At 35.4% G+C, this 27,036-nt stretch overlaps 2 protein-coding genes across 3 annotated transcripts in view; one reads left to right on the top strand and one right to left on the bottom strand.

The window, feature by feature from the left end:
- LOC125653910 (A disintegrin and metalloproteinase with thrombospondin motifs 9-like) overlaps window positions 1–20,589 on the top strand; it is a 92,675-nt gene extending 72,086 nt beyond the window's left edge. The window contains exons 29-40 of one of the 2 annotated variants that reach the window (XM_056143269.1): window positions 7,189–7,353; window positions 8,004–8,177; window positions 10,341–10,511; window positions 10,815–11,006; window positions 12,099–12,234; window positions 13,753–13,844; window positions 14,247–14,332; window positions 14,928–15,067; window positions 15,251–15,345; window positions 15,445–15,549; window positions 15,984–16,092; window positions 16,469–20,589. In XM_056143269.1, coding sequence (XP_055999244.1) covers window positions 7,189–7,353; window positions 8,004–8,177; window positions 10,341–10,511; window positions 10,815–11,006; window positions 12,099–12,234; window positions 13,753–13,844; window positions 14,247–14,332; window positions 14,928–15,067; window positions 15,251–15,345; window positions 15,445–15,549; window positions 15,984–16,076 — 1,449 coding nt within the window. In that variant the 3' untranslated portion in view covers window positions 16,077–16,092; window positions 16,469–20,589. Of the gene's footprint in view, window positions 1–7,188; window positions 7,354–8,003; window positions 8,178–10,340; window positions 10,512–10,814; window positions 11,007–11,234; window positions 11,293–12,098; window positions 12,235–13,752; window positions 13,845–14,246; window positions 14,333–14,927; window positions 15,068–15,250; window positions 15,346–15,444; window positions 15,550–15,983; window positions 16,093–16,468 lie in introns of those variants that run through there. The other variant, XR_007362123.2, reaches the window with a different exon arrangement.
- Window positions 20,590–23,715: 3,126 nt separating this feature from the next.
- Window positions 23,716–25,626, bottom strand: LOC125655201 (solute carrier family 52, riboflavin transporter, member 3-B-like). The gene is made up of 2 exons (XM_048885396.2): window positions 24,397–25,626; window positions 23,716–24,231 (listed from the first exon to the last, which is right to left on the bottom strand). The coding sequence occupies exons 1-2, from the start codon at window positions 25,558–25,560 to the stop codon at window positions 24,037–24,039; spliced, it is 1,359 nt and encodes a 452-aa protein (XP_048741353.2). The 5' UTR covers window positions 25,561–25,626; the 3' UTR covers window positions 23,716–24,036.
- Window positions 25,627–27,036: the final 1,410 nt, after the last annotated feature.

Raw genomic sequence — 27,036 nt, 5'->3', positions numbered from 1 at the left:
ATTTATAAACTGGCCAGAAGTATTTTTTAAACATGGAAATGTTCACATTTTTTATATATATAATTAGTCTTCATATGGTAAATCAGACTTTAAACTTTGAGATAATGGAGTTTGACTTGTATGGTGCTAATTGCATAGTAAGAGTCAAGAAGGGAGATGCTGTTGAATGAATTTGATGCACAGTTAAAAATTCATAGTTACTCTGAATGAATCTACTCTTTAGGAAATTTTGTAAGCATCTATTTAAAAAAAATTCAGTGGGCAGATTTCATTTGAGCCTTGGTATATATACTCGGTGAAAGAAAGAAAAGATTATGTATGTCTGGAAGAAATTTTGCAGAGGACAATAATTTTGTTACTTATTTTATTGTTACTCAAGCATCAGATTTCCTCCTGGTTATTTTCCTGTTTTCTGGTCTGGTGTTTTCTTGCTTGTTTGAATTTACAACTTTTTTGTCCATGCTATATAAATGTTATCACTGCAGTTTTTCGCCAACAATGAAAATAAACCTGCAATGAAAATAAGGCTGTATGCAGCCTGTGTACATGCAGCTTATCACGAATGTGTAAATGTTTGCATGCAAGCTCCCACAGTGAATCCTAATACCACTGAGATTAGAATTTTGTGTATTCCTTTACCAGTAGATTTTCTGTCTTCATGTCATATGTTTATTGATCAAATTTCTACCTCATTTTATGCAGTTTTATTATTTTTTTCTATTGCTATGTATCATATATAAGTTTGACTGTTGAAAAATCTTTTGTGAAATCTCTTCTGTTTTCTTGATAGACCCTGTAAATATGCTTAGACATTTCAAGTGCATATTACTTGGTAATTTATTTACTCCAAAAAGTGTCTGAATTCCTGACACCATCAGCAAAACAAATGGTCTAGAAATGCGTAAATTGATTTTATGGGGCAGCATTAATTAAATTGTTGTATATGATGTAAAGAATCACAAAGATGAGGAAGAAAGTGACGCACGAACTTTAATCAGGAATTGAGCAGCCTCCTCGTGATCTTAAACAGTAATAAACAGCATTTGAAGGACTTCAGATCGGAGCAGTATTAACAATTACAGCCTGTCAGAATTAAGATTGTAATCTATTGCCCTTGATTATAGTCGTTGTGACCTACTTCATAATTGTTTTAAGGTTTGTTTTTATTTTCTTCAGAAATCTTTGAGAATTTTTCCCCTCTTTACTATTTGTATAATTTTTTGTTTATCTGCCAACTAGGGCAGAGCAGTGTAATTTTTTATTGACGAATTTCCAAGACTGGCTGGGTGTCTTCTTACGATCAGAGAGTAAAACTGCTCACAGCAATTTATGACCTTTTAATATCGGTTGGTGATCCACCCAGTCCAGACAGATTCACCTCCCCTTACAATCCGTTTATTATCAGTCAGAATTTATCTGACATCCGTGATCTTATTGTACATTAAGGTGCAATCCTTAACATATTGCACACTTTGTTTTGGGGGGAAAACATCATTTCTAACAGATAACAGGTTGTTACAGAGTATTGGGTGAGATACAGCATAATTAGCTTCAAAACTAGAATTTTCGAATTTTTTAACGAGTATTTTAAAGAACATGGATGTATCTGGTTCATTACATGCTGCAGAACACAGGTTTTAAAATGCAAGAAATTTCTTAATTAATACTTTTTTCTCTTGAAAACTTGAACAGAATTGCAAAAAACCATTCACTTTATTTAAGTCCTTGCTGAGCTTGCATGTGCATTCTTTGTAGAAATTTCCACCTGTTAAAATCACTGTATGCAGGTTGCAATGGTAAGCATAGGGGGAAAACCTTGACTTTGTTTCACATTTTTGAAATGATCAGACAATCACTGTTTACATAATCAGTGGGTGGTAAATTCAACAGCCTCAGCTGCTACGTAAATACTGAGCCGAGCATGACGTTAGTGTCTCGTCCAACACACACAATTTTCTGATTTTTGTGCAGATTTCTAGTAATTAAGTTACTGAAATATTTTAATTAGGTAATGAAGCAATTAATTAAGAGAGTAAATGTGTGGTGATCTGCCATTGTTATTGTCATATCAATTGGACAGAAAGCACCTGAGTCACTTGCTAACCTGTGTCCATCCACTGGTATTTGTCATTTCATGTAAACTCTTGATTTCTTCTCAGAAACTGCATGGCCAACATTCTCCAAAGTTTGTTGTGTATCATCTTTTGGGGTAGAGCAGCCAGGGAATATAATTGTAAAATTTGTGGTCCCTGTCCTTTTTTAGATTATAGATAGGGCTAAAACTTTTTAAATCTTTACTTCTGGACATGTGGGTCCAAAGTTCAATTTATATAATCCATGACCCCTAGATCGGGTGTTTTAAGTCCAAGGACAAGGCTGGGTGGATCGTAGTGTCAAATGTCTAAATATGCTCTTTATTCCTGAACATTTAGCAATTAAATTAAGTGTATAACTATATTGACCTTTACAACCTTTACTGGAATTCTTGACCCTTGGTTTAGTGTGGCATGGTAGGGCAATATGGATTGTATAGGACAATGCATTTTAAAAATGTTTAAAGATCTTTCTACTCCTGAACATCAGTGAAACAGAATTGGTACATGGAGTCTTCCACCAAAATTGTTATAGGTTTCAGGGCAGGATTATTTGGACCATAAAGTGGAGATGTATTTAAAACATGCTATGACCTTGATTTAAGGTCATTTGATCATTGTCAGTAACACTGGTAAAATGTTTGGAGTATTTGATGCAGGCTATAAATATTAATTGAAATACATTAAAAACTCATATTTGGCACCAAATTATCTTGAAAGCAGCATATCATGACTGAAACATGATCCAAGTCTCCTCCAAAAAATGAAATATTTGTCCATGTCATAATCTTAAAATGTAGTAAAAACATCAGAAGAAATGAATGTTCTTTCTGGTGGTTAAAAAATGATAAGGGATTCCAAGATACTCATTGTACCATCAAAATGCAGATTTTTAATTTCATTTCTTCTTCGTGTGATACTCAGATGCCCATTAAGATTTTTAATTTCATTTCTTCTTCGTGTGATACTCAGATGCCCATTAAATGTGCTTAACACAGGTATTATAGTCCAGTGACCCACACTTTTCAATGAACTCGAAAGCAATATTTCTGTAATGACCAAAGAGATGAAACTGGGGGTAGAGACATATTCAATACTGATATAAAATAGTATAAAATTCTTTGGATTTCAAGATTTCAGTATGATCTCTAGTATTATGTATTTTCAGTATTTTTCTCAAACATTGTGTATACAAGCTTAGAGAGGTTTTGTGTTGCATCATTTGAAATGTACATGAAGTATTGATATATACATGTAATTCCCCCCCACCCACCCATCCAATGATTATGACATCAAGAGTATTGGATATTTTGAAATAATAACATGTACGTGATAAGGACCATCTTCAATGTTGATGTGTGCAAATTTGCAGTTTTCTTGATAATATCGGGGGGGGGGGGGGGGGGGGGGGGGGGGGGGGGGGGGGGGGGGGGGATTCAAGTTTTGCATTAAAAAGACAATGTGGATGGGACAGGAATATATATGATGAAACAAATTTCAAAAGACTTAACAATGATTATGAAACAATCAATAAGACTGGAAGGATTAGTTGTAGCGTTTTATTCACACTTTTTATTCTCTTGAATTATGTGTTTACATCTTATACATACTGTATGTTAATGAAATGAACAAAGAGTCAGATTGACCCAATGCTTCAGTGAGGGGGTGGGGCTTGTTTAGTCTATATACAGTACTTGGCTCATTCTCACTTTTTGTGTGTATGATTATAGAGGAAGTTGAGGTAGAGGAGACAATTTAAAATCATTAAACACAAAAGATTTTGTGATCATAATTGTATTCAGAGTTATGTGTAAGCTTTGTATCATATTGTTCGAAAGAACAGCTATGTGCTCCCTTTATTTAGATTGTATAAATCGATAGGTGCCTTTTTTACTGTATTTAGTTTTGACTGATATTTAATCATTGTTTTGGTACAGCTTATTTTGATATTTTTCTTTTAATATTTTATACTAGTTCCTTTTTATCTTCTCTCAGACAATGTGAGTCTGTGATATCTTTATTTTAATGTATTTTATATAATATGCCAAATTCAGATGTTGTACTTTTGTCATATTAAAGCTATTTTTGATAACAGTTGTCATGTTTCCATGCAAAACCACAACAAGAAGGTAAATGAGAGATTTATCGGTAGATGCAATGCTGTTGAAATAAGATTTATTTTCCATCTCCCATTCCTTCTATTTAGCAATGAGAAACACAGTCTGATAGAATAGAATAGACATTTTTGGTGATAAAAAAGTAAAAACTGCTGTCCTCTTTTAGACAGTTTTACCTGATGTTGAATAATTTGGCAAATTTGAATGCAGATCAGCAGGACTACAAAAGGAAGGGTGGTCTAGTAAACACTGAAAGCCAATTCCCCTCACGTGTTTCATTTTACTGATATACTTCATATTTTATCAAAATAGTTAAAAAGTTTGATTCTCAAAATGTGACAAAAATTCCAAGGAAAGTTTTTGATCCTCTAAATAGAAACATGTAACAAGGAATGTTTATATGCATCAATTTCTTTTTCTGAAAAAAAAAAATTTAAAAAAAGGGGGGGAAAAAGAGATTGAAAGAACAATTGCCACCTTATTGACAGGATATGCAGTTAGAGTATACAGCATTAAATGAACTTTTATCAATGAGAGTATACAATGACTACAAAAGAGAGAAGACTTGAATTTTAAAATAAACCAGCATATCCACTCCACCATTGTTTCCTGTGCAAAAAACAACGATCACAAAAACTGTTTGAATTAGCATTAAAATAAATGTTCAGGGCAACACTTAATGTCAGGGAGCCCCATAGAGTTTATCTTCCTCCTCACCTAGAGAGCTTCCTTGTCAGGTTATAGATCTACAGTCAAACCAGAATATTCTGAAAACAGAGGCAGTATCGCACAAGAACCGTCAATTTTGTATAAATTTCCTGCTTGCAGCCTCATCAGTCTTATAGACACCTGAAGTAGTCAGCCTCCGTTTGAAAAGGTAGCTCCACCCATAAATGTCAGATCAGGGTTTTCTTCAGATACTTCAATTTTAAAACCTGGCATCTGTTTAGAATAAATGAATAGGATTGGTGGTAGAAGTAGTTTTCTGAGTTAAAGAATGACGTGAAACTTTACTTAAATCATAAATTTACAGTCCAACCTGAAATACCCGAGGGAAAAATGGCAATCTGTTAACAAATTATCGTCTTCAAAAAATGTGCAAAAAACCTAAAATTTTGAAATGTGTGAGATTCTACAGTTAAGAAATGCTGTTACTGCCAGCAGGGTTAGGGATGAAAAGCATTGTTTTATAATGAGAACTGCAATACAGGTCATTACAAAGTGCAAAGTAATTTATGCCAGATTGAATCGAAAAGAAGAAAAAAGATCTGTGCAGATGATAGAATAAACATTTGAAATTAACAAAATGTATATGAAATGCTTTCTCTTGTGGTTTGTTGCTCTTGTGTGAAGAGTATTGATTTGCTTTCTTGTCAAGTGGTTTGTCTGGGAATTCCAACATTTGAACATAGAAAGAAATGTAATTAATAGGATGACTACTTTGTCTTATTGTGTTTGCATGTTTGTTTTCATTTGTTGAAGATAAGAGAGAATGATTGTAAACCGTTTTTATCATTTGCATGAAATGTTCAACATTGTAAAGCTTATCTGTGAACTTATTTATACAGATGATGTTTCACTTCAAATTCTGTACAGCTTACCAATGGCAAGTTTCAATTTTTTGCTGGTTTTGTATTTTACAACATGTTGAAAAATAAGACCATCTTTTAGAATATCTTTGTTTGCCCTCCGCTTTCTCTATTTATACTAAAACTTGGATTGTTAGGTAGGGAAAATATTTTCATTCTATTGCTATTTTCAAATGGCCAAGGAAATGACAAATACCTACAGGTTTTTTGGATGAAATGAAATGGTGTTCCAAATTTTTTTTGGTTGGATGGGAGGGCAAAGAAACAATTTGTTTCATTTTAGCCATATGCCACACTTTTTAATGTCACAATTTATTATCTGCAGTGAAAATTGCATCATAGTAAATGATCCTTTCATTATGATGCTCTTTCTAAGTAAATTTTATACTGAAAAGTGAAAAGTCGTCAATTTAAGAACCTTGTCTGTTGCACTCATTGTGTTTTAGAAAATTCAATGAAATTCAAAACTTTTGAAATGCCTAGTAGACCATGATGATATTACCATGCTGACACTGAAAATTCAGAATTCTGATGCCACTAAGAAAGGACCATCGTGTCAAAATTAGGAAATGATCTAGAATTTGTAATTGAAGTCATTATTTTGAAGACACGTATTTGCACAACCTCTGATCCATTTTTTTTTTTTATCAGTAGATCGACCTTTATTAATCTAAAGTTGTGTTAATGTTCCATGTCATAGTTCCTAGACCTCGCGTTCTGTATCGTTCTGTATCATTCTGTATCGTTCTGTATCGTATAGGTACCAGGAACAAGAAACTCCCCGCTTTTTTAAATATAAAATAGCTGAAGATTATCATCCACCAATTCTTTTATACATCATAGTGGTGATAATGATTTGATACTCCATCACATTAATCAAGCCCTATGTTGATAATGGAAGTTTACAGGGTGCAGCAAATGGACAGGAAAAACTAGGAGCCTCCCCTCTATTGCAGGGAGATTAATGGGTACTCATCTATATCTAGAGATTGATGAAAGGAATAAATAATATGGGATCATAATTTGTGTACATTTTCCTGCCTCGGATCAAAAGGCATTAACAGGGACTAGGCAGGTCACTCAGCTAATGAGAGCATTGGCCAGACACCCTTGATCTTTGACCTGGCTGGTGGGGATAATGGCTTAGGTTTTAAGGTGAAGATCCATGTGGCATCAGCTGCTGTATTTAACACTGGTTTGAAAATGAGATTGGCTTGATGCTTATTTTGGGTTGTTTGGTTTGTAGAGTATTGTTATGAGCACACATACATCACACCATTTTATATAATACTATCTGTTTATATTGTTAACATTATGTTGATTATGACCAGACTTTTGCTATTCTATAAAGGCAAACTGATTATTAATTTGAAATTTGTTATTTTCCAGTGCTCAGTGACGTGTGGAAGAGGCCACCAGCAAAGGGACATTAAGTGTGTTGATGATTCTGGAAATGAACAGGACCCCTCAGAGTGCCCCCGCGGTAAACCGCGCAGCCTCAAACAGTGTCACATGGGTCGCTGCCCAAAGTGGTACCGAGAAAAGTGGTCTAAAGTAAGTTTGGTCATTGGAAATAGTATATCCTAAAACAGACCTGACTCTTCAATAGGTGTCCACTGAAATTGCCAGGAAAGCATTTTATTCACATCTGTTTATCAGGACACATGAAGCCCACATACCTATCAATAAAACAAAAATGTGCTGTTGAAAAAACATTTCATATCTTATAACAGGGAATGGTGATTTTTTTTGTGTTGTGTCATTTTGGGATTACTTTGTTTGTCTTCAGTCTTGCTGCCCATCAGTCACACCCTGCTACGAAGTACTTTGTACAAGATAGTAAATTGATACATAACATTTATATTCCTTTTGTGAGGGTCATTGTATTATCTGTGAAGCATACCAACACTTACATGTGTAGATTACTTTGACCATTGTCTGTCCGTTCATCCGTCTGTAACATCATAGAACTTTGTAACTATTAAGAACAGGTTTTTGATAATTGGCGTGTGTATTTGTGAAGGTCATTTTTATATACCATGATAATGCCATTGCAGGAGATGCGTTCCTTTGAACTCTATAGTGATAGGCTCACAAGTCCCTTTGTGCATTGATATAGCTTGTAACAAGCTGCTAGTAAAGTAAACAGTTTAACAGAATGTAGGGAAATAAAAAAAGTTTAGATACATGTAATTTCATTTCAGTGCTCAGTGACATGTGGCAAAGGAGTGAAAGTCCGAACTTTGACCTGCAAAACTCGACACTTCCAAATTGTGGATTCTTCTTACTGTAGTATTACACGTAAACCCAAAACACAGAGAGTGTGTAGTCGTCGACCATGTTCTAACTATTCCTGGAGGAGGGAACCATGGAGCCAGGTAAAAACAGAGAGGAGATGGGTAAAAGAAGGGATTGGATGGGTGGGTATAGGGATTAAATCAGAAAGGAGATGGGTAAAAGAAGGGATTGGATGACTGGGTTTAGGGATTAAAACAGAGAGAAGGGATTAGATGAGTGGGTCTAGGGATTTGGTACAACATGGGCAAAGAAACTAAATTGATATGGTAGGTTTATGCGTAGTATATTGCAAAATACTTTGTACTAGTATTAGCTACAAGACATTAAACCCCCTCCCTCTTACTGTAGTTCTCATTAAATCCAAATGTTATGTGCATTGCATGTACATAAAAGTGATGTCTGAATTTGGTGAACCCCGGTTTAGTGGTACACAAGACATATTAACCAAATATTAACCTGTATGTATCTTGTCATTCACGGATTCAGCTGTATGGAAGATTAAATGTTCAGCTGTGGAGAGCACTGTCATTTATTATGGTTGCAGATGATTACTAATCTCTAATTAGGCTAGAGTACATGTAAACCACAGTGACAATGTGAAAAGGCTGGTTTGGGATTATCGAAGCCCAGTGTTTGCACCTATTGTACTCTACTTATACCACTGGGATGGACAGTGCCACAGTCACATTTGGTTAGCCAGAGTTCTTAATACTGCTGTGTGGTACTTGCATAAACCAGTCATGCTCTAGTCTTTAATTGAGGTATAACTCAGAACTTTTTACCATCTCCTTTTCTAAAGAGACATTGACTCACAATCTCCACAGTAAATGTTCTGTCAGGGATTGTTGGTGTGGTTTTCTGGTACACAAGCCCTTATAGTGTAGACAAGCAAACTTTTATGTGATTTGAATTATGATGAAAACATACTTGTTTTCCAACTGTGATAGGGATGGAATCAGTTAGTTATGTGCACTCTGTTCACAGATATAGTGCAAAGTTTAAATAGTCTGAAAAACTCTTTACTGATGCAGACTTTCATCTAAATTTAAAGAATTTCAGCAACAAAGAATAATGTACATGTATGTAAACACTGTAATTTTTTAAGGTATTTTTTTCAACATATTATATTTTAATGACATACTTAAATCTCTACTGGTATCTGAGGCTGGTTTAACTTTTGCTAATAAACTGTCAAACTTCTGGATGACTGGGCATTGTTTTGTCAGCTCTAACTCCTCATGTGGAAACCAACGTCATTCCATGTGAAATATGTAGGTGAAATCACACAGGGCATTGCACTCGTCTCAGGAACAGGGATTCTGTGTGTTTCAAATTCTTTTTTGGGGGGGATCAAATTTGTTTTTATTATCGGTTATGATTTCTGTTGGCATTTTCTAATAGGTTCTATAGCTTCAATATCTAAAATTCTTAGGAAATAAAGAGTGCATTTATTTGTGTAAATGAAAACTTCAGCTAGATGAAGCTTCGAGGGGGTAAAAAAATACCAGAGTAAAAAAAAAATTTGTGTGATTGCGTCAGGATTGTTAACTTAATTTGTCTTGGTTTACTTGTTTTGGGAGGTGATGCTCTGTCTAGGAATCTGGGTCATTAAGGGGCTGGCACTGCCTGTAGTACTCGCTGGCTGTGCACTATTATACGTGTGATGTGAACTTAAACACCCAGGCAGAGGAGTATCAGAGAAGGCATGCATACTTCACAGCTCTACTTAATGTAGATGGAATTTGAAATCGCTTAATGGTTGCAGTTGAAGAATTCAAAGAGAAAAATTACGAAATGTGCTTCCTCCCCATATGTTAGTGATGATACGTCAGTTTACTGCTGAAATATACAATAAGATACTTTTTTTCCCAAATCAGGAATTAAGGTTTCGACAGATTTCAGCAGAGAATTTCACAGATATTGATATATATATCGATCTCATAAACCTTGTTATTAGCTTTTCAGATATTTTACTGCAGCACAGAAATTTAACAGTTCACAGACATATATGTCTATAGCTTATCAATATATTAGCAGTGTTCAATATGTTTATGATTTATCGATTTATTTACAGTGTTCACAGACATATATGTTTATAGTTAATCAATTTATTTACAGTGTTCACAGACATATATGTTTATAGTTTATCAATTTATTTACAGTGTTCACAGACATATATGTTTATAGTTTATCAATTTATTTACAGTGTTCACAGACATATATGTTTATTGATTTATTGACAGTGTTCACAGACGTGTGGGTTTGGAACAAAGACCAGAAGTGTGTACTGTGTGGATAGACGAGGACAGAGAGTGGACGAATCACTCTGTGGTCAACAGCACCAACCCAAGTCGCGCAGACGTTGTAACGAGTTTCCGTGTCCGTACATTTGGAATACTTCTCCTTGGACAGAGGTATGACGCTGAAGTGAATTTATGGAGAGCAAGACTTTATCTGATGATTGAGTTGACTGTTAGAGAGCAAGACTAGACAATGTTGTTAGATCATCTAGCTTTTTATTATTTTGAGCCCTGTCAAACTGACAAGTAGAGAACAAATCCAGACAATGTTGTTAGATCATCTAGCTATTAATTATTTTGAGCCCTGTCAAACTGACAAGTAGAGAACAAATCCAGACAATGTTGCTGAATAATCACTAGCAAGTGAACTAAGAAAGATAACTCTAACTTGCATTAAGAGTAGAATTTCCTTTTCAGTGCAATGCCACATGTGGAGAGGGAATACAAACGAGAACTGCTGTCTGTCAGGCTGTCACTAAAGAGGGCTGGATCTTACCTGGATCTGTGCCTTATGGGTGTCGGCAAGAAGAGAAACCACCCACTATTCAGAGGTGTAACTTTGGTGACTGTGGCTCCGCCCATCACTGGGTCGTGGGGTCATGGGGAAAAGTAAGTTATTTCTAAGGAATATTTTAAAAATCGAACATCTGATAGATTTGTTTGTTTTCACATTGATAGTCAGTCACTGCATGGTAATCGGTACTAATGAAATCCGTGTAATATTGGTGTTCTACTAATTCTATAATATTAAATTTGAAGAGACTTTAACTGTAAATCCAGTCATAATTATTCACCTGTGTTTTCTAAGGTAACAGTTTAAATGCATTTATGTTTTAGCACTAAACATCTTGCACTGTTCCACACTATGTGGGCAGAGGGTGCAAGGTTGCCGGGAGTAAGTACTGCTTAACAACCACTGCTATGGCCATCTGTTGCTTCATTCATTAGAGACAGCTTGTTTCCCAGAGACCCACGTTATTTAATGGCTTATACTTCCCTCCCATCCATTTATGTGTAAGAAATCTTTGGTTAAGTAATAAGATAGAAAACATGAATTTCTTTCATTGTGAAAAATGCTAGAATAGGATATGAACAGAAATATATATTTTGCACAGTGTGTGAGTTTATCGATCAATTTTATTTTTCCTTCGATTAAGGTGTTTTTACATAGAAAGTGGAAATTTTTTTTACAGATAATATATTTTTTTAAGTCTAAAGTGGTCATAAAGTTTACTAGGGGAAACAAGCTTTTTCTACTCGGGACACATGATGAAATGATCCAGAGTCCGCAATGCACAATTGCCTTTTGCACAATAGCCTTTTTTTTCCAAACACATATATTGGCGTGGCTAGTTATAAATCAGAATACTAGTATGTGTTCATCATGTACAAGGAGCTTCATATTTAATGGTTGCTATCTAGAAGATAGCATTGGAAGCAAAAATTACATTCACTAGAGAAGTATATACATGTAGTATTTTTTGAAATGAATGTTTTGAGGTGTTTTGTAATTGACTGTATGGTATGTAACATTATGGAAGACTAAGTACTCTACAGGCTCCAAGACTGCTTAAATAACTAAAATGTTTTAGATATGTGTATTTGACAGATATCAAAATGGTAAACTTAGGGTTTGAATAGCAGTATGAAACCTTTTTTCCTTGTGAGTTGTTTTCAATGTGCACTTGTTTATTTTTGAAGTGTTCCTCCCGATGTGGGTGGGGGAAGGAACGGCGACTGGTTCTCTGTGTGGACGTATTAGGAAGACGACGATCTCGAAAGCAGTGCCCTCTAGAGTTACGACCAATAGCACAGCAAAAGTGTTACAGTGGACCATGTAAGCATATTATTTTAATGAAGATCTAAAAAATATGTTGACATAGAATTGTACAGTAGCAGGGGTCGAAATTAACTTTTTCTACCACAGGCTAATTTTAGCCTGTGGGTAAAAAATCCACAGGCTAAAATGAAAACCTACAAGCTAAAATAAAAATAATGAAGTAGTGCTCTTTTTTATATATGTTTTTTTTTAAATCAATGATTTTCCCCATCATTACTGAGCCTGGTGGGTCAACAGGCATCGTTTGGACAAGACATTAAGTTACGTAAGTCATATGGTGCAATGTTTAGGTCTCTTAATTATCGCACCTCTAATCCACAACTTGTCTACCGCAGGTCTAGATCCAGTCTTCGAATTTCATGCCACATCAGGGTTGTCACTAGTGATTTTTAAAGCGAATACCGGACTCATGGTTTATAAGCAGCAGGATCACGAGTCCTATGAACTTTTTTGATAATCGTCTACGCGGTGAGCAATGCACTCGTGTCATCACTACAACCCGACCTCAATATGACAATAAATTTAGATAGGACATTCTCATGATTCTGATAAAAATAACTACCGGAAGACTTGGTAAAACATAGACTCCGATATTTTTTTTTTTTAGATAAATGAATAACAAAAACCTCATACTTGGAATTCAATTTAATCACCCCTATAGGTGAACAGGACTCGTGGCACATGTCAATATGCGATGTCCGACCTCTAAAGCATTTGTTTGACTCCGAGTTTGTTAAAAAATCATAAAAGAAAAATCCGGATAGAAACGGTTGTTGAAATCGGTCGTTGATGTAAGTGTTTGTATGATTCAGAGTGCAAGTTCAAGAAAAGTGAATAGCGCATCACCGTATAAAACGGATACGATACGATCATAGTTTGTAAATCACCACTCGCTAAGATTTTCGAGTGTCCACTATTTTTACTCGCTATTTTTCAAATGTACTCGCATTTTGCGAGTATTTCTCGCTAATTTCGAGCCCTGAGTAGTAGACTGGATCATGCCAACATTTGTGTGTACTACCAACAAACATCTGGATGCTTTGTTCAATATTTTTACTGTGCTCAGAGCAAGGCTTATTGAAATTCTGACAAAGACACTGATTTGCTAGCTCAAAAGAGCAATCAATGCTTACATCCATAGCACCCATAGAAGTGCTCTGGAAAAAAACCGAGAAAGTTTTAAATGCAAATTTTTCACTGAAAGAAAAACTGTTTACATCTATCCTTTGAAAAAAATGTTTTGGACACTTCCCGACATAACCATCAGATGTAAGTGAAAATATTTCATTGTCAGCCTACATCTGATAAAGTATCAGGTTTTTTTTTGTTTTTGTTTTGTTTTTTTTAGATTTCTTACCAGGAACAAGGAATACAAGTTTAGCACTATCTAAGAGGCAAAATGCCATCTAACAAAGAAAAGATCTATAGAAAGCATCTATCCTTTTGTTGGGAGGATGATCCAGAATAGATACTAGTCAATTTGCTAGACACTGAAAATTCAATTTTTTTTTCCAGGCTATGCAAGATCTTGTTTAGAACTAAAGGAGAAAACAAAAATTCGTCATGACGATATGTACAGTTTACTTGTCAAACGGCGGATACTTCAGGTATGTTCAGATTCGGGTTAACTTTTAGAACTGTTTTTCTTAATATGAACTGTAGCATTGTGAAAATCTGGCCTCCAAAAGTATTTGCTGGAAGATCATCCCCTTTTTAAAAAACTTTGTTGAGTGCCTATATCAGTCAAACTGTAGTTTAAAACTTTGCCTGGAAGACCACTAACTCTGCAAACATTATATCATGTACCACTCCAATAGAGTACATTAGTCACACTTTACCATTACTGGTTACAACTGATTACAACTTTGCTATGAAAAAAAATCATTGTAAGATGCATCATTTTATAAAGTTCAAGGCCATTTTCAAGGTCAAACTCGCAGGCTTCACATCTTTATTAAATATGTGAGTGTATTACCTCTATACAATAATTTTCTCATTTATTTTACCAGATATATTGCAAGAACATGAGGAAACAACCACAGGAATACATCTCCCTTTCGGCTGGAAATAACTTTGCTGAAATCTATGGCTTGAAGTAAGATAGTTAACAAGGATATTTTTGTTGAAGTGCAATGTATACACATATCCTTTGTACCACACTTTAGAGGAGTAAAAAAAATTGTGTGGTTCCGATTTCCCGACCTACCCTCACCCTAATTTTTTTTAAAGCTTGGGATCAAGATCCAATTATCTTAATCAAATCGTCAGTCTTTGGTTAACCCCAAAAAGTTGATGACGCTAGGAAAATAAGACTACAAAATTACTGGATTATAGTTTTGAGTGACATTTATTTTGATATCATATTATCATAAGAATTATCCACTGCACTTGCGGACCTTTTTAATACTTTGTGCACACACAAAAAATCCTACCCACATACCCTATTCTGAAAACATGCAATAGGAACAACACTTTTTTTGCCTTATCATTGGATAAAGCAATTTTTTGCAATGGTATAATATTATGCATGCGTAGTTCCATTTGAAAATATTGGCCTCTAATATGATATTTAGCTTGAAGATTATTTTATTTCGTAATTTAATTTTCCAAAATACACAATGTATAAGATGTCCAAAAATTCTTGCAGATATTAACAAACCGGTAAAATTTGGTTATTAATATATTTACAGATTACAGCGACCAAATAATTGTCCGAACAATGGCACTCGACCAGATGTTTGTAAGGAGTGTAGAGGTAAACATTATAAAGAGGCAGGCAACACAACCTACACCAAAATACGTATCGACCTCGCATCACTCCGAGTCATCAGTAAGTGTTGGCTATCATCTGGAACTGAGTAAATTCCATGTAGTACAAGATATTCTTCAGATGAACGATATAGATGTAAAAAGAGCTTGAATTGATTAAAATTCAATGTGAATGATACAATTGATATCGGGTATTCTCCATGATTTCTCATTAATGTGTGGGAATTATCCTTCCTGTTTACAGCCAATGACACTACATTTACCACAGGCAGCTATGGAAAGAGCATTCCATTCGCCACTGCGGGTGACTGTTATAGTTCACAAGGGAATTGCCCACAGGTATGTTATAACATGCCTGATTGGCTGAAATGCAGTGCAATGAATGTAGAAGTGTTTAATGTTGAGACACCTTTACATGATTCTCGCTCCCTTTTGTAGGGTCGGTTCAGCATTAATTTGGCCGGGACAGGGTTTATTGTGTCCCAGAATTCCAGCTGGGCTCTCAGTGGTCCCAATGCCTCCAAGAAAATTCACATCCTGAATGTATGTACTTAACTCTCCTCAATATGTAAATTGTAGTTAAAATGTTGTGTAGAAGCTCAACTTTTAATAGTTTTTATGAGAACATTATTTTCAGTTGTAAATTTCAAGTAATGGTTATCAGATAATTTTGGTACATTGTGAAGTTTGGCTTTTTTGACGGATGATGAAAATTGGTTAAAAATAAAAGTGTCCGATATCCATTCATGGGAATGATAATTGCATAAATGAAAATCTGCCAAGAAGTAAAGCACCAACATTTCAAACTATACGTTTTAAAAGGAAAAAAGCCAAATTTTCCCAGCAGCAAAATTTCCCAACATATGCTATTTCTAACTTTTGAATATATACAATATACATGTCCATATTAAAGCCCTTTATGTAAATGTTTCTTTTCACAGTTTGTTATAAATTGTATGTGTATCATTAATGCACAGGATGGTGAAATTGTGCGGGGTCAATGTGGAGGGTATTGTGGAAAATGTATCCCAGATCCTGTTTCTGGACTCCAACTGGACACCAGGCACTGACCAATGCCTAACTTAGGTAAGATAGAGGTCACCAGCACTGACCAATGCCTAACTTAGGTAAGATATAGGTCACCAGCACTGACCAATGCCTAACTTAGGTCAGATTTAGATCACTGGTACTGACCAATACCTTTAGATTTGTTGAATATTCATCTATGTGATGTTTATAGAAAAGCTAGATACATGGGAGCAAAATTACATAGATAAAACTCAATTTTGATATTAAACAAATCAAGGTATGAAAGCAAGATATATTGATAGATATGAGTGAATGATATGAATTAGATATAAGGCAATAACGGGTCTACGAACTTCTGTTATCTTTCATCCACTTGTTACTATTGTTATTTCTTCCCAAATGCCTATAATTTTTTTTTTTTTTATCCTTTCAGGTAGATGGTAAATCCATAGAAAAAATCATGCCGAGTTCTTGTGCCTGACTCGCAATTCCGTCCTTGAATACTTACAAAATGTCTCGCGAAGTCTCAGTTGTATTCAGGAACATCCCCAAGGGAACACAGGGTGAGATGCAGCTAGGTCAGAGGTTGAAGGTCAAGGAACAGATGGTGTTCAAAGCCTTAGCACGGTAGTAGTCCCCTTTACTCCAGGATCGCCAGTTGACAGTGGACTTCAAGCTGCAGCAGAGGAAATTCTGATCTCCAAGTCAACCATGTATTTTGATCTGATGTAATGATTACACATAATGCGTATATCATATTGTATGAGAAATACATTTTCCATACCATTTCTTATTTATATGTGCACAATTAAAACAGCATGCATTTAATTCACCATCTTCATAAAGCTCATCACTTGTCATTTTCGAAATATACTTTCATTTTGTCGTTGAGCTCCATTTATTTATAACTTGTCATCCATTTACATAGATATAACCTACAAAATTTAGAGATGTCAAGAAGAGAACAAATTCTCTCATGAACTGCCTCAGCATTTATGACATGTTGAAAAAGAATCTTTTGCAAATGTGATGTAAACATGTTTTTTTCTAACATCATAGAAATGAAGCATTACTTTTTTTTTTTTCTTTTTTTTTCTTTTTTTTTTTTTACTATAGACTGTTTTATATGCAAACTGCAGGGTAATTGTTTTCAGCTCCACATTGATGAAAATAATGATTATACTGATCCTTTGTAAATGTACAACATTGTGGGAGGGATTGTTTACAAGACTGTTTACCAGTCACACAAGAACAACTAACTACATCATATTGTATATAGACATGTAGTATACAAGTGCAATATTTTATAGGACTGTATTTCAGTAGTGTTGAAAACTACTGAGTGTACAAAATGTGCTAACATAGTTAGTACAAAAAATATAGAGGAAAACCGGCATTTTGTGACGGTGTACATTCACATTCAAAGCGGAGTGAAATGTACCTTCTTACTACAGTGATTGAAAAAATGCAATTCACAAAATTAGGGTTTTTCTTCTTCACTTTTCTGACAATTTTTTTTTTAAGAAAGAAACTAATTTGCTAGCATAGAGAAAGTAATTTTAAAATGTGTATTGCTTTTATTCATAAGGGGGGAAAAAAGAATGTTACATTAATATAATTTACATTGATAAAATTATTGGCATATAAAATAATTTTTGTAATTTGCTTGTGTTACAGGAAAATGAGTTGAAATGTTAATTAGATGTACAATGAAGCTTTGATGATAGTGGATTTGTAGTTAAGTCTCAGGCCCTATGGATAATCAAAATTACCGTTTTGTAATAAATTAAGTTGTATGCATTCTCACTGCCAATTTGTATATATCTATCTAATATGTTAAGTATACATGGCTTCTTTTTTTTTTATCCCCCCCCCCCCCTCAGAGAATAAAAATATTCCTCGTAGTAATGTCCTTCACCCATGTACCTGCTGGAATTAGTATTTATTTATTGAATGTTGGTAAAAAAAAAAATTAAATATCTTTCTTTCCTTTAAATAAATAAAAATAAATTGCTCTTGAAATGTGTACTATTTTCCCCCTAAATACAGAGGGGGGAATTCCTGTTTGTTGTCTTTAGAAGTGAGAGAGAGTGAAAGAAAAATATTTCTTATAAACAAGGACAAATATTTCCTTGAGCTTTTGGAATCTGTATGGGCTCTACACATTTATACATGCATGGGGGGGTTCTTTGTATACTGAATGTATTTTGGTATAAATTTATGAAAAAGGGGTCATTATCGTTTAGTAATTTATTCACCTAAATGTATGTTATACCGGTTTAACTTTTAGCTGTCTTTTGTTATAGATCGTAATTGACTTTTGACTGTATTTAGATGCAGTAATATGTAGCTTTAACACTTACAGCATTGTACATTTCCCCAAGTATTTATTGCATTTATATGTTCATTGTACGCACAAGTTGAAGCAAACATTTGCTTTGCATATATATTTTTTGTTCTACTAAAAGTATATGTTAGGGAAACTGATTTGAAACAATCAAGTCCAAGTTTTCTTTGGCACCATGCATACTTTTTGAATGTTTTCTATGACCATCATGGATGTAAAAATTATAATAATAATATTTATTTATATAGCACCCTATATGATTATAAATAACCACTCTAAAGCGCTACACACAATAAAAATGATACACCATGTTATAAAAGTAGTAAAATGAAATTTTAATAGCATTAAGACAGAATAATTTAATTCTTATTGTATCCTTGTCTCTGATTGGTCAAGTTCCAATTGAGGAATGCAGGTTATTTTTGTATAACCTGGTTTGGTATGGGGACACACCCCCTTGACAACCAGAAGCCAGAACTATTTTTTCTCTCTCTAAATTTACATTGCAGCACTGTTTTCAGCGTTCTATGGAATATTATAAAGTCAACTTGTACAATAAGATACTTCGGTTTGATACGCATACTGTTTTCATCTTAAGTGGTCAAAATATTCTGTGTGTATAGTGATATGGATGGGTACATTTGAAAATAGACTGAAATTATTTTATCTTTTAAACATAGGACATCTTTTTTCATGTTGAAAGTTTCTATATGCGCTGAGTGGTGTGACGCACGCCAAGAGATCTATTTGGAATTGTACAGAAAAGGATTTAGGTTATTGACTTTTTGTTAAGAATATCCTTTCAGTATTCTGTGAAAAGTAATTTCTGCATATAACATGCCTACTTTGAACATTTTATTCCATAGGAGCTAATTTGAGGTGTTTATTTGGAATGTGAACTATTTTATGTAAAACTGAAGTGTAAATACAAACTGCTGAAAGTAAAGCCCACTAGAGAAAAACCAGTATACATGTAGATAGATATGTAAATATGGTAGCATTTTTATATGTTTTGTAAATTTGTACATAACAAGTTATTTATATTAATTGTATATAGAATATTGCTGTTCTCTGTCGCCATTGTTCGGTGGGTACATGTTAGGAATCCAAAGAATTGCCTCTTTCAAACAATCAGCATTAGTTTGATGCAGATGTATTTAGCAATGCACTTTTAGAGGAAACAACTGAAGTTATTAAAGACCATCAAAGAATAATATAAGAGTACTCTTTATTTTGTGAAATAACTCGTTATGCTAATTATTAAAAAAAATCTTGTTTCAGTGAAATGACAGTTCATACTGAAAAAAGATTTCTACTCCACCCCCACCCCCAAATCTTACCATAAACTCTAATAGCAATAATAATCTGTAATTTAACTTTATGACTATAAAATATACAAATATGTTAATGAATATGTATAAGATTTATTTATGATTATTCATAATATATATATAAGTTAACTTTTTATATACTTCTGAAAAGAAAACCAAACAGAATTATGAAATTGTCATCTAAATTATCTGCACAACTGCCATTTCATCATGGATATATATATAATTTAAATATGTCGCCAGTATATACTAGGGACAACTGCAGCCAGTTCGAAGAAAGGGAGAACATGATCTCAATATTTTACTTTCAATATCAATATGCTGCTAATGTATTTTGTACTATAGTATGAAAGTCCAAGATGTGTGTATCTTAAGCCCTCTGCTTTCTGAAAGGGCTTCAGTTGTAAATTATTTTTGAAATGTCATTATGTCATAAAACAATAGGTTTTTCTCTGAATTTTACAATTACAATGACTAAAAATTAAAAAGGGACCACTGAGCCCTGCTATGCATGTCTGGCACTTTTGAATAAGGAACTGTCATGTGGTGTGTTTTTTTTTTATTTCTGCTTCTCATGAGATTTTTTCTTCTTCTTCTTTTTTTTCTATTTTTGTGTGATAATTTTCTCTTTCTGAGTTTGGTAATGTAAAGTGAAAGATAGTTATAAGTTTCTTGTTTCTGTGAAGAATGTTTGGTGGTAACATGAGAGTTGTATTGTTTTTTTAAATATTTAGGAATATGTGTGACTGACATGATTCAATGTGTATGATTGTTTAAGGGTAAATGTGTGTTATGAAATGTTTTGTGAATCTATTAATATTGTTTTTGAATTTTTAATATGAAAAAATTATTAAAATTGTCACGTAACTCATTAAAGTCTTTGACTTCTCTTTGCTGTGTAATTTAGTAAGAGGAAAAACAATGTTGTGGCTGCTCCTATCACAGGTAGTACAAACACTATTCAGAGACCTGTGTATGCAGTTGTGCAAAGACGGTTTCTTGTTTTGTATTAATGGTTAAAGAAGACCATGCCAGACACAGTTCGTGTACCAAAGATTTTATATATCCTCGGTGATTTAAAAAAGAAGAAAAAACAGACATTGTACCTCTGTGAAGTCCTGAAATATCTTGAATCTGCTAGTGTGCGCTGAAGAGAATTTATTGTAAACAATTTTGCAGGTAAATTGATTTCTTGTAAATGATGAATAATAACTTTTAGAAAATTTTCAGAAAAATGCACGTGCTAGTTTCTCGGAACACGTCCGACAAAATCATGTCTACAGAGATTCTAATTCACCCCCCCCCCCCCCCCCCCCCTCCAAACTTCATTTACAAGCGGACTGAACTTCTAAATTGAATTGGATTGTTGTTTTTGGCAAGCTTTTTTTCTCTTGTTTTTATAAATTTTCGTTTTCGGTTTAACAATGCACTGAAAAAAGGGTTAAAATGTTTGTTGGTATTTAAACTTTATAGAGCATCATTTTGTTTTAGATTTTGTAACACGCTCTCTCACAAAGACGGCTACATAAGTTTAGGAGGAGGCAAAGTCATTTAGGCAATTCATTAAGAATTCTTACCAAATAAGGAATTTAATGTGTGTATGTTTTCAAATTATGAAATTAAAAGTTAAATTTTCGCATCATTTTATAGTTTGATAACCAAAAAAAAAAAAGTTTTTCGCTTGAATCATTGAGTAGTTCTCTTTAAAAACAATTTAGAGTCCAGAATTATTTGAACTCTATATATCCATATTCTGTGACTTCTAGATATCATTATACCGACTTTTGATATCAACATTATATGGATAAGTATGACTTTTCAACAATACACGACCATTCTTCGCAATCAATGACTAGGTTTTTTGACATCCTTAATAAAAATATTCATATCTTGCAATCGGTATACCTGTATATACTAGCGGGAAAAAGAAAATGTTGTTTAGTAATCTTATTTATAGATTCATATACACATAATTATGTATATCACTAATTAATATAATACATTGTCTTTCAATTCAAACATCAAATCACGAATCATATGTCCACTTTCGTTGATACAAACAGATACTGAAAATTAGGGGTGGTGGGTGGGTGCAAAAACATTCCATAAGTTTGATAGCGTGTATGACCGCCATTTGCACCGATGCATTCTTCACAGCTACGACGCATTGAACGAATCAGGTTACTAGTATGCAGAAATGCCTTGGGGGTGTTCTGCCATATACGCAATAGAGAACGGCACTAAGCATCCGTCCAACGTAGCAAGGATTCGGCTATTGACGCAAACGTTCCAATTCATCCCAAACATGTTCTACAGGCGATAAACCCGGTAACATCGCAGGCCAGGGTAGCACATTCATGTTTTGCTGCTGTAGTTACTTACAACACGTGCAGTGTGTGGGCGTGCGTTGTCCTGCTGCAGAATGACGTTACGCTGGTTGTTGTGAATGAATGGAATGACGTGCAGAGGTACAATCTCGCCACGGTAGCATACGCCGGTTAAATTACCCTCCACTATCACCAAAGGGGTCCTCCCACGTGCTGCAATTCCATCCCGGAATTTAACGCTTTCTCCGCTGAATTGGCTGCGCTGAATAACGCAGGTGTCACTGTAACGTTCTCCGACACGACGGTAAGCCCGAACATGACCATCATTGCTATCGAGATCAAAACTCGATTCATCCTTAAATAGAACTTCCGCCCAATCTCTGTTATTGGGATGACGATGCCCCCTACACCACTCTACCCCTGCTACACGGTAACGCCAGAGCAGAACAAGGCGGATAGCAGGACGTCGAGGACGGGTGTTGGCCTCTCGCAATCTATTCCTTGCGGTACGAGGACTTATCCGTCGATGCCCAGGGATGCATCTAGCGATCAAAGATGCAGAAGGAATCGATTATGCAAATGTTACGTCCATCCTGCTACATGATGTCACACGCGGGCGTTCCGATTATAGACGGTTCCGAATGTTGCCAGTTTGCTAATATCGTCTCCATATTGCATTTACAGTGTTCACATGAACTATATGACAAACGGGGTGATTTCATGCAGCTTCTCAATCGTCATGTCCCGCGTAGGGATCCGGGTTAGAATAAGTCCTCAGTACCCCTTGCTTGTCGTAAGAAGCGATAAATGGTACCGTATACTTTTGATGAGACCGCAAAAACCGATGCCAGGTGTCACAATAAAGATCCCTCCCTGCTCAAAGGCCGTAAGTCGAGCATAGGACTCAATTTTGCAGCCCTTCACCGGCAATGGTGACGTCTCCATATGAGTGAAAAATTCTCAAAAGGGACGTCAATCAATCCATCGTCAACTTCCCATATTTATGTAGCAATATTCCATCATCACCTGCACATGGTGTGTATGTCCCTCAACTAATACGATACGCAAGAGCATGTTCTGCGTATGATCAGTTTTTAAATCGAGAGAGGCAGGCTACTGACAAATAAGTTGGTGTTACAGAAATTTCAACAGTTTAGGTTAAACTTGGGAGAAGGCCTATATAGGCTCTGGCTGTTGCCCAATCCTGTTGAGTTTCTCAATAAAATATGTTTAAATTAAAAATTAAACCCGGCATTTCGCAAATTCTATGGTCGTTATAACGATATAATTTTCAATCACAACTTTTCAATGGGTCGAATGCTGTCTGACGTGTTTCTAACCAATTGTTAGGCCGTTCTTTATATACTAATTTTGACTACGGATAGCTCTGTTTACCTGTAAGTAGGACTGATGGCGATGTGACCGGTCAATAGGGGATGCTTACTCCTCTTGGACACTTCTTGATCCCACCTCTGGTGTGTTTATCATACTCTTAATGTTGTATTCTCTATAGGAAATAATGAGATTGATCACTGTTCGCATCTTCACCTTTCGTGAATTATAGGTCTATTTTAACTCTCAGTTGGTGGTTCTGGAGCTAATACTATAACATAAGGGACACATTATAGAGGTGGGTCTTACGGTTTGTCATTCTATGAATACTATAGGTGAAAAAGTGACTGCAATTGTTTAATCAATTCCAAGAACAAAAATTGCATTTTTACTTAATACAAAATGTAGAGAACATAATAAAAAGTATACTGACATGCAATATTATGATCTAAACATGAGAGAAATGTATAAGTTCGAAATTATTTTTCCCCAGTACAATCAATAGAAATCATAGTCTTTTATTATGGTATATACGAAAATTAGTTCTGATAAATCACTAACACAATGAAACCTATCTACACTGGAATCCCAGAGTGGCAAAATAACAACTGGATACCATGTAGGGCATGTTGCACTTCAATGGTTTGGGTTTAGACAAAGTGGGTTAACATTGTGGAGCACTTTGAAAGACAGCAGCCTCATTGACCAGTATGTAAGCCAACACGGAACCCAGACACGCCCCCAGCTGTGTCACACCACCCATAAAGAACAGGGACTGCTTGCCATCCAGACGGAATAACACCGCTACACACACCTTGGTATAGATAAACAGGAAAGTTTTCCCTACATATGACACCACCTGTAAAACAATGCAGAAATTCGACCATTTGTTTTTTTCATTGTAAATTTAAGTTAGTGCGAATATCTTGGATCGGGTTTTGGGAAACAGTACAGTAATTCGATGATTTAGTTTTATAATGTATATCGAATTTATATAGATGTACCGGTGAATATATTCACATACCATTAGGAAGGAACCTCCGAGATCATCCACCAGTGGAGGGTTAGGACTCATGGATGCTAAGACTATTAGATATACAGAAAAAGCTGTGCCGGTAAAGCTAGCAGACAAAAGAACTCTGAATGATTTGGCGGGAAGAAAGAACGCCAGTGCACACGCCAAGGGGTTAGCAATGTTGTCCAGGGTGGCAGACAAATGGAAAGCCTCGCTCCCATAAGGCAAAGAGGAATATGTATTGATGGAAGGCAGAAATCCGTTTGCAAGGAAACTGACCCATCCAATAACCAGGAACCAAACCACTCGGTGTACCTTCGTCATTTTGCGATTGAGTCTTTCGATCAATACCGTATGGTCTTCAGCATCATTCCCCATTGCTTTCTTGTTGCGCAGTTGACAAGATGTACTTGAAGTGGCAATATCAGATCTTGTCAATTTCTCTGAACGAGTTAAATGCTCGCTTTTACAGAAAGGAGCATATTTCAACAAAGAGAAAGCTATCCCACAAATAAGCATCATGACTGCCAATGCCAAAAAGAAGTCGCGAACGGGGAAGTTGGGAAGAGAAGAAATTTGTTCTGTGTGAAAGGTGGTTGTGTTTGTAGTTGAATTCACAGTAGATATGTTTTTACACTCTGACTTCCCGACACCTTGGCCAAGAGCGAGCAAAGCCGGCACAAGAGCACTCAGTCCCTCTCCAATGTATAATCCCGTCATGTAATCCGGTTTCAGCAAAGCCATGAACGGTAGAAATATAACTGAAGATGTACAGTCACAAAGACTAAGCAGAAAAACGAAAATAAACAGCGCTACACTATGTTTCTTCCCGCCTACTGTTGATGTCGTCTGCCACAGGAACGCTGACAGTACACATGACGCGATGCCCACAATGATGATGACGTACGTCACAAAGGTTTCATTAAGCCAATTTGGTCTCACTTTATACAGCACCAAAACAGCAATGGGGCCGATGTTGGACGCCTGAGCAATGATGGACAGGTAGGAGGAAAGTGTCCATTGCTCTGGAACGAATAGGACGATAGAGGGTAGCTCCACCCAGACTCCATTTATCGTTAGCCAAGATCCCAGTCCGAACAAGATCGTCAGAGAAAACACTGGGAAGCTGACATCGAAGGATTTTAAAAACGATTTCAGCCTGTCTATCGCCATTATTTTGTAACATCTCTACCTTATACAACACAGGGTTGTTATGAAGCGACGACATTGACTCTAGATAACAGTCTAAACAATGATAACGAGATTGTTTTACACCGAGTATACCGCAACATGCAGGGTGTAGGTGTGACCGGGGTCTAGGCTAACGAAGCGGCAATATAAATGATCGGGGTACGTGTTTGCATAATATCTCAATATATGGATACATTTCGCAGGAAAGCATATGGTTATGGAAGAAAGCAGTAAATCGGAAATATATTGAAACAAGTATATCCACCGCACAGTTTCTAGTTTTATCAAACATTAAACACTTTGGCACTAAACGCGTGTCTCTGATCAAATAACAGGGTAATAATTTGTTTTATCGTCACGTTTACATGACCAATAATTACATCTGTACGTGTTATATGAATAAGTTTATGCATGTACTGTCAGTGAACAATACCAATCGTACTCAGAGATTAATATTGTGCACGGGGTATATGGTATCAGATTTCTTCTACACATAAGTGTGGAATGTCATTCAATATTCTTAGTTTATTGAATGAAACTCTGAAAGCAAGTGAATTCAAAGACGCACGTCGTCACACGGTGACAAGCCTCAAACCTGTCTTAACTGTAAAACTAAATAACTTGAATATGTTAAAAAAAACAAGTTTAAATGAAAATTAATGATTATATGCATGAAAGTGTATTAGATTTACGAGTGTCAAGTTTAAATAAAAATTAATGAATGATATAACGATATCTACAAGATACTCCCACACAATGCCTATGCATGAAAGTGTAGTAGATTTACGAGTGTTGCATGTTGTTCTATTATTCTGAGGTGTTTCATACCGGTTGTTATGCCGTTCTTAGCACACTGATTTAACTACGAGTAACTCCATTTACCTGATCATGATATGGCTCACGGCGATTGTGACCTGTCGACAGGGGGTGCTTACTCCTCCTAGGCACCTAATTCCACCTCTGGTGTGTCCAGGGGTCCGTGTTTGCCCAACTCTCTATTTTGTATTGTTTACATGAATTATGAGATTGTGACCTTCAATTCGGCTTTTAGATATATCGATGACGTTTTGTCTATTAACAATGATGGCGTTCATTCATATGTCGATTTGATATACATGTATCCCTGTGAGCTCGAAATAAAGGACACCACAGAGTCGTCCACTTCTGCTTCATACTTAGATATTTTATTGAAAGTAGACATTTACGGCAAACTGACAACTCAACTGTATGACAAACGGGATGATTTCAGCTTCTCCATCGTCAACTTCCCATATTTGTGTAGCAATATTCCATTATCACCTGCATATGGTGTTTATATATCTCAACTGATTCGATATGCAAGAGCTTCTTCTGGATATAGTCAGTTTTTAAATCGAGGTAAGCTACTGACAAACAAGTTGATGGTACAGGGATTTCAACAGTCTCGATTGAAGTCAGCATTTCGCAAATTCTATGGTC

The sequence above is a fragment of the Ostrea edulis genome, chromosome 7, assembly GCF_947568905.1.
Source record: "Ostrea edulis chromosome 7, xbOstEdul1.1, whole genome shotgun sequence".
Classification (NCBI taxonomy): domain Eukaryota; kingdom Metazoa; phylum Mollusca; class Bivalvia; order Ostreida; family Ostreidae; genus Ostrea; species Ostrea edulis.
The sequence above is the reverse complement of the archived record's forward strand: the minus strand, read 5'-3'. Positions and strand labels throughout refer to the sequence as shown.

Coding starts and splice junctions, on each gene's coding strand:
- LOC125655201 (XM_048885396.2), bottom strand. CDS start 25,560: ATGGCGATAGACAGGCTGAAATCGTTTTTAAAATCCTTCGATGTCAGC. Junction 24,232..24,396: donor TCGGAGGTTCCTTCCTAATG/GTATGTGAATAT, acceptor ATTGTTTTACAG/GTGGTGTCATATGTAGGGAA.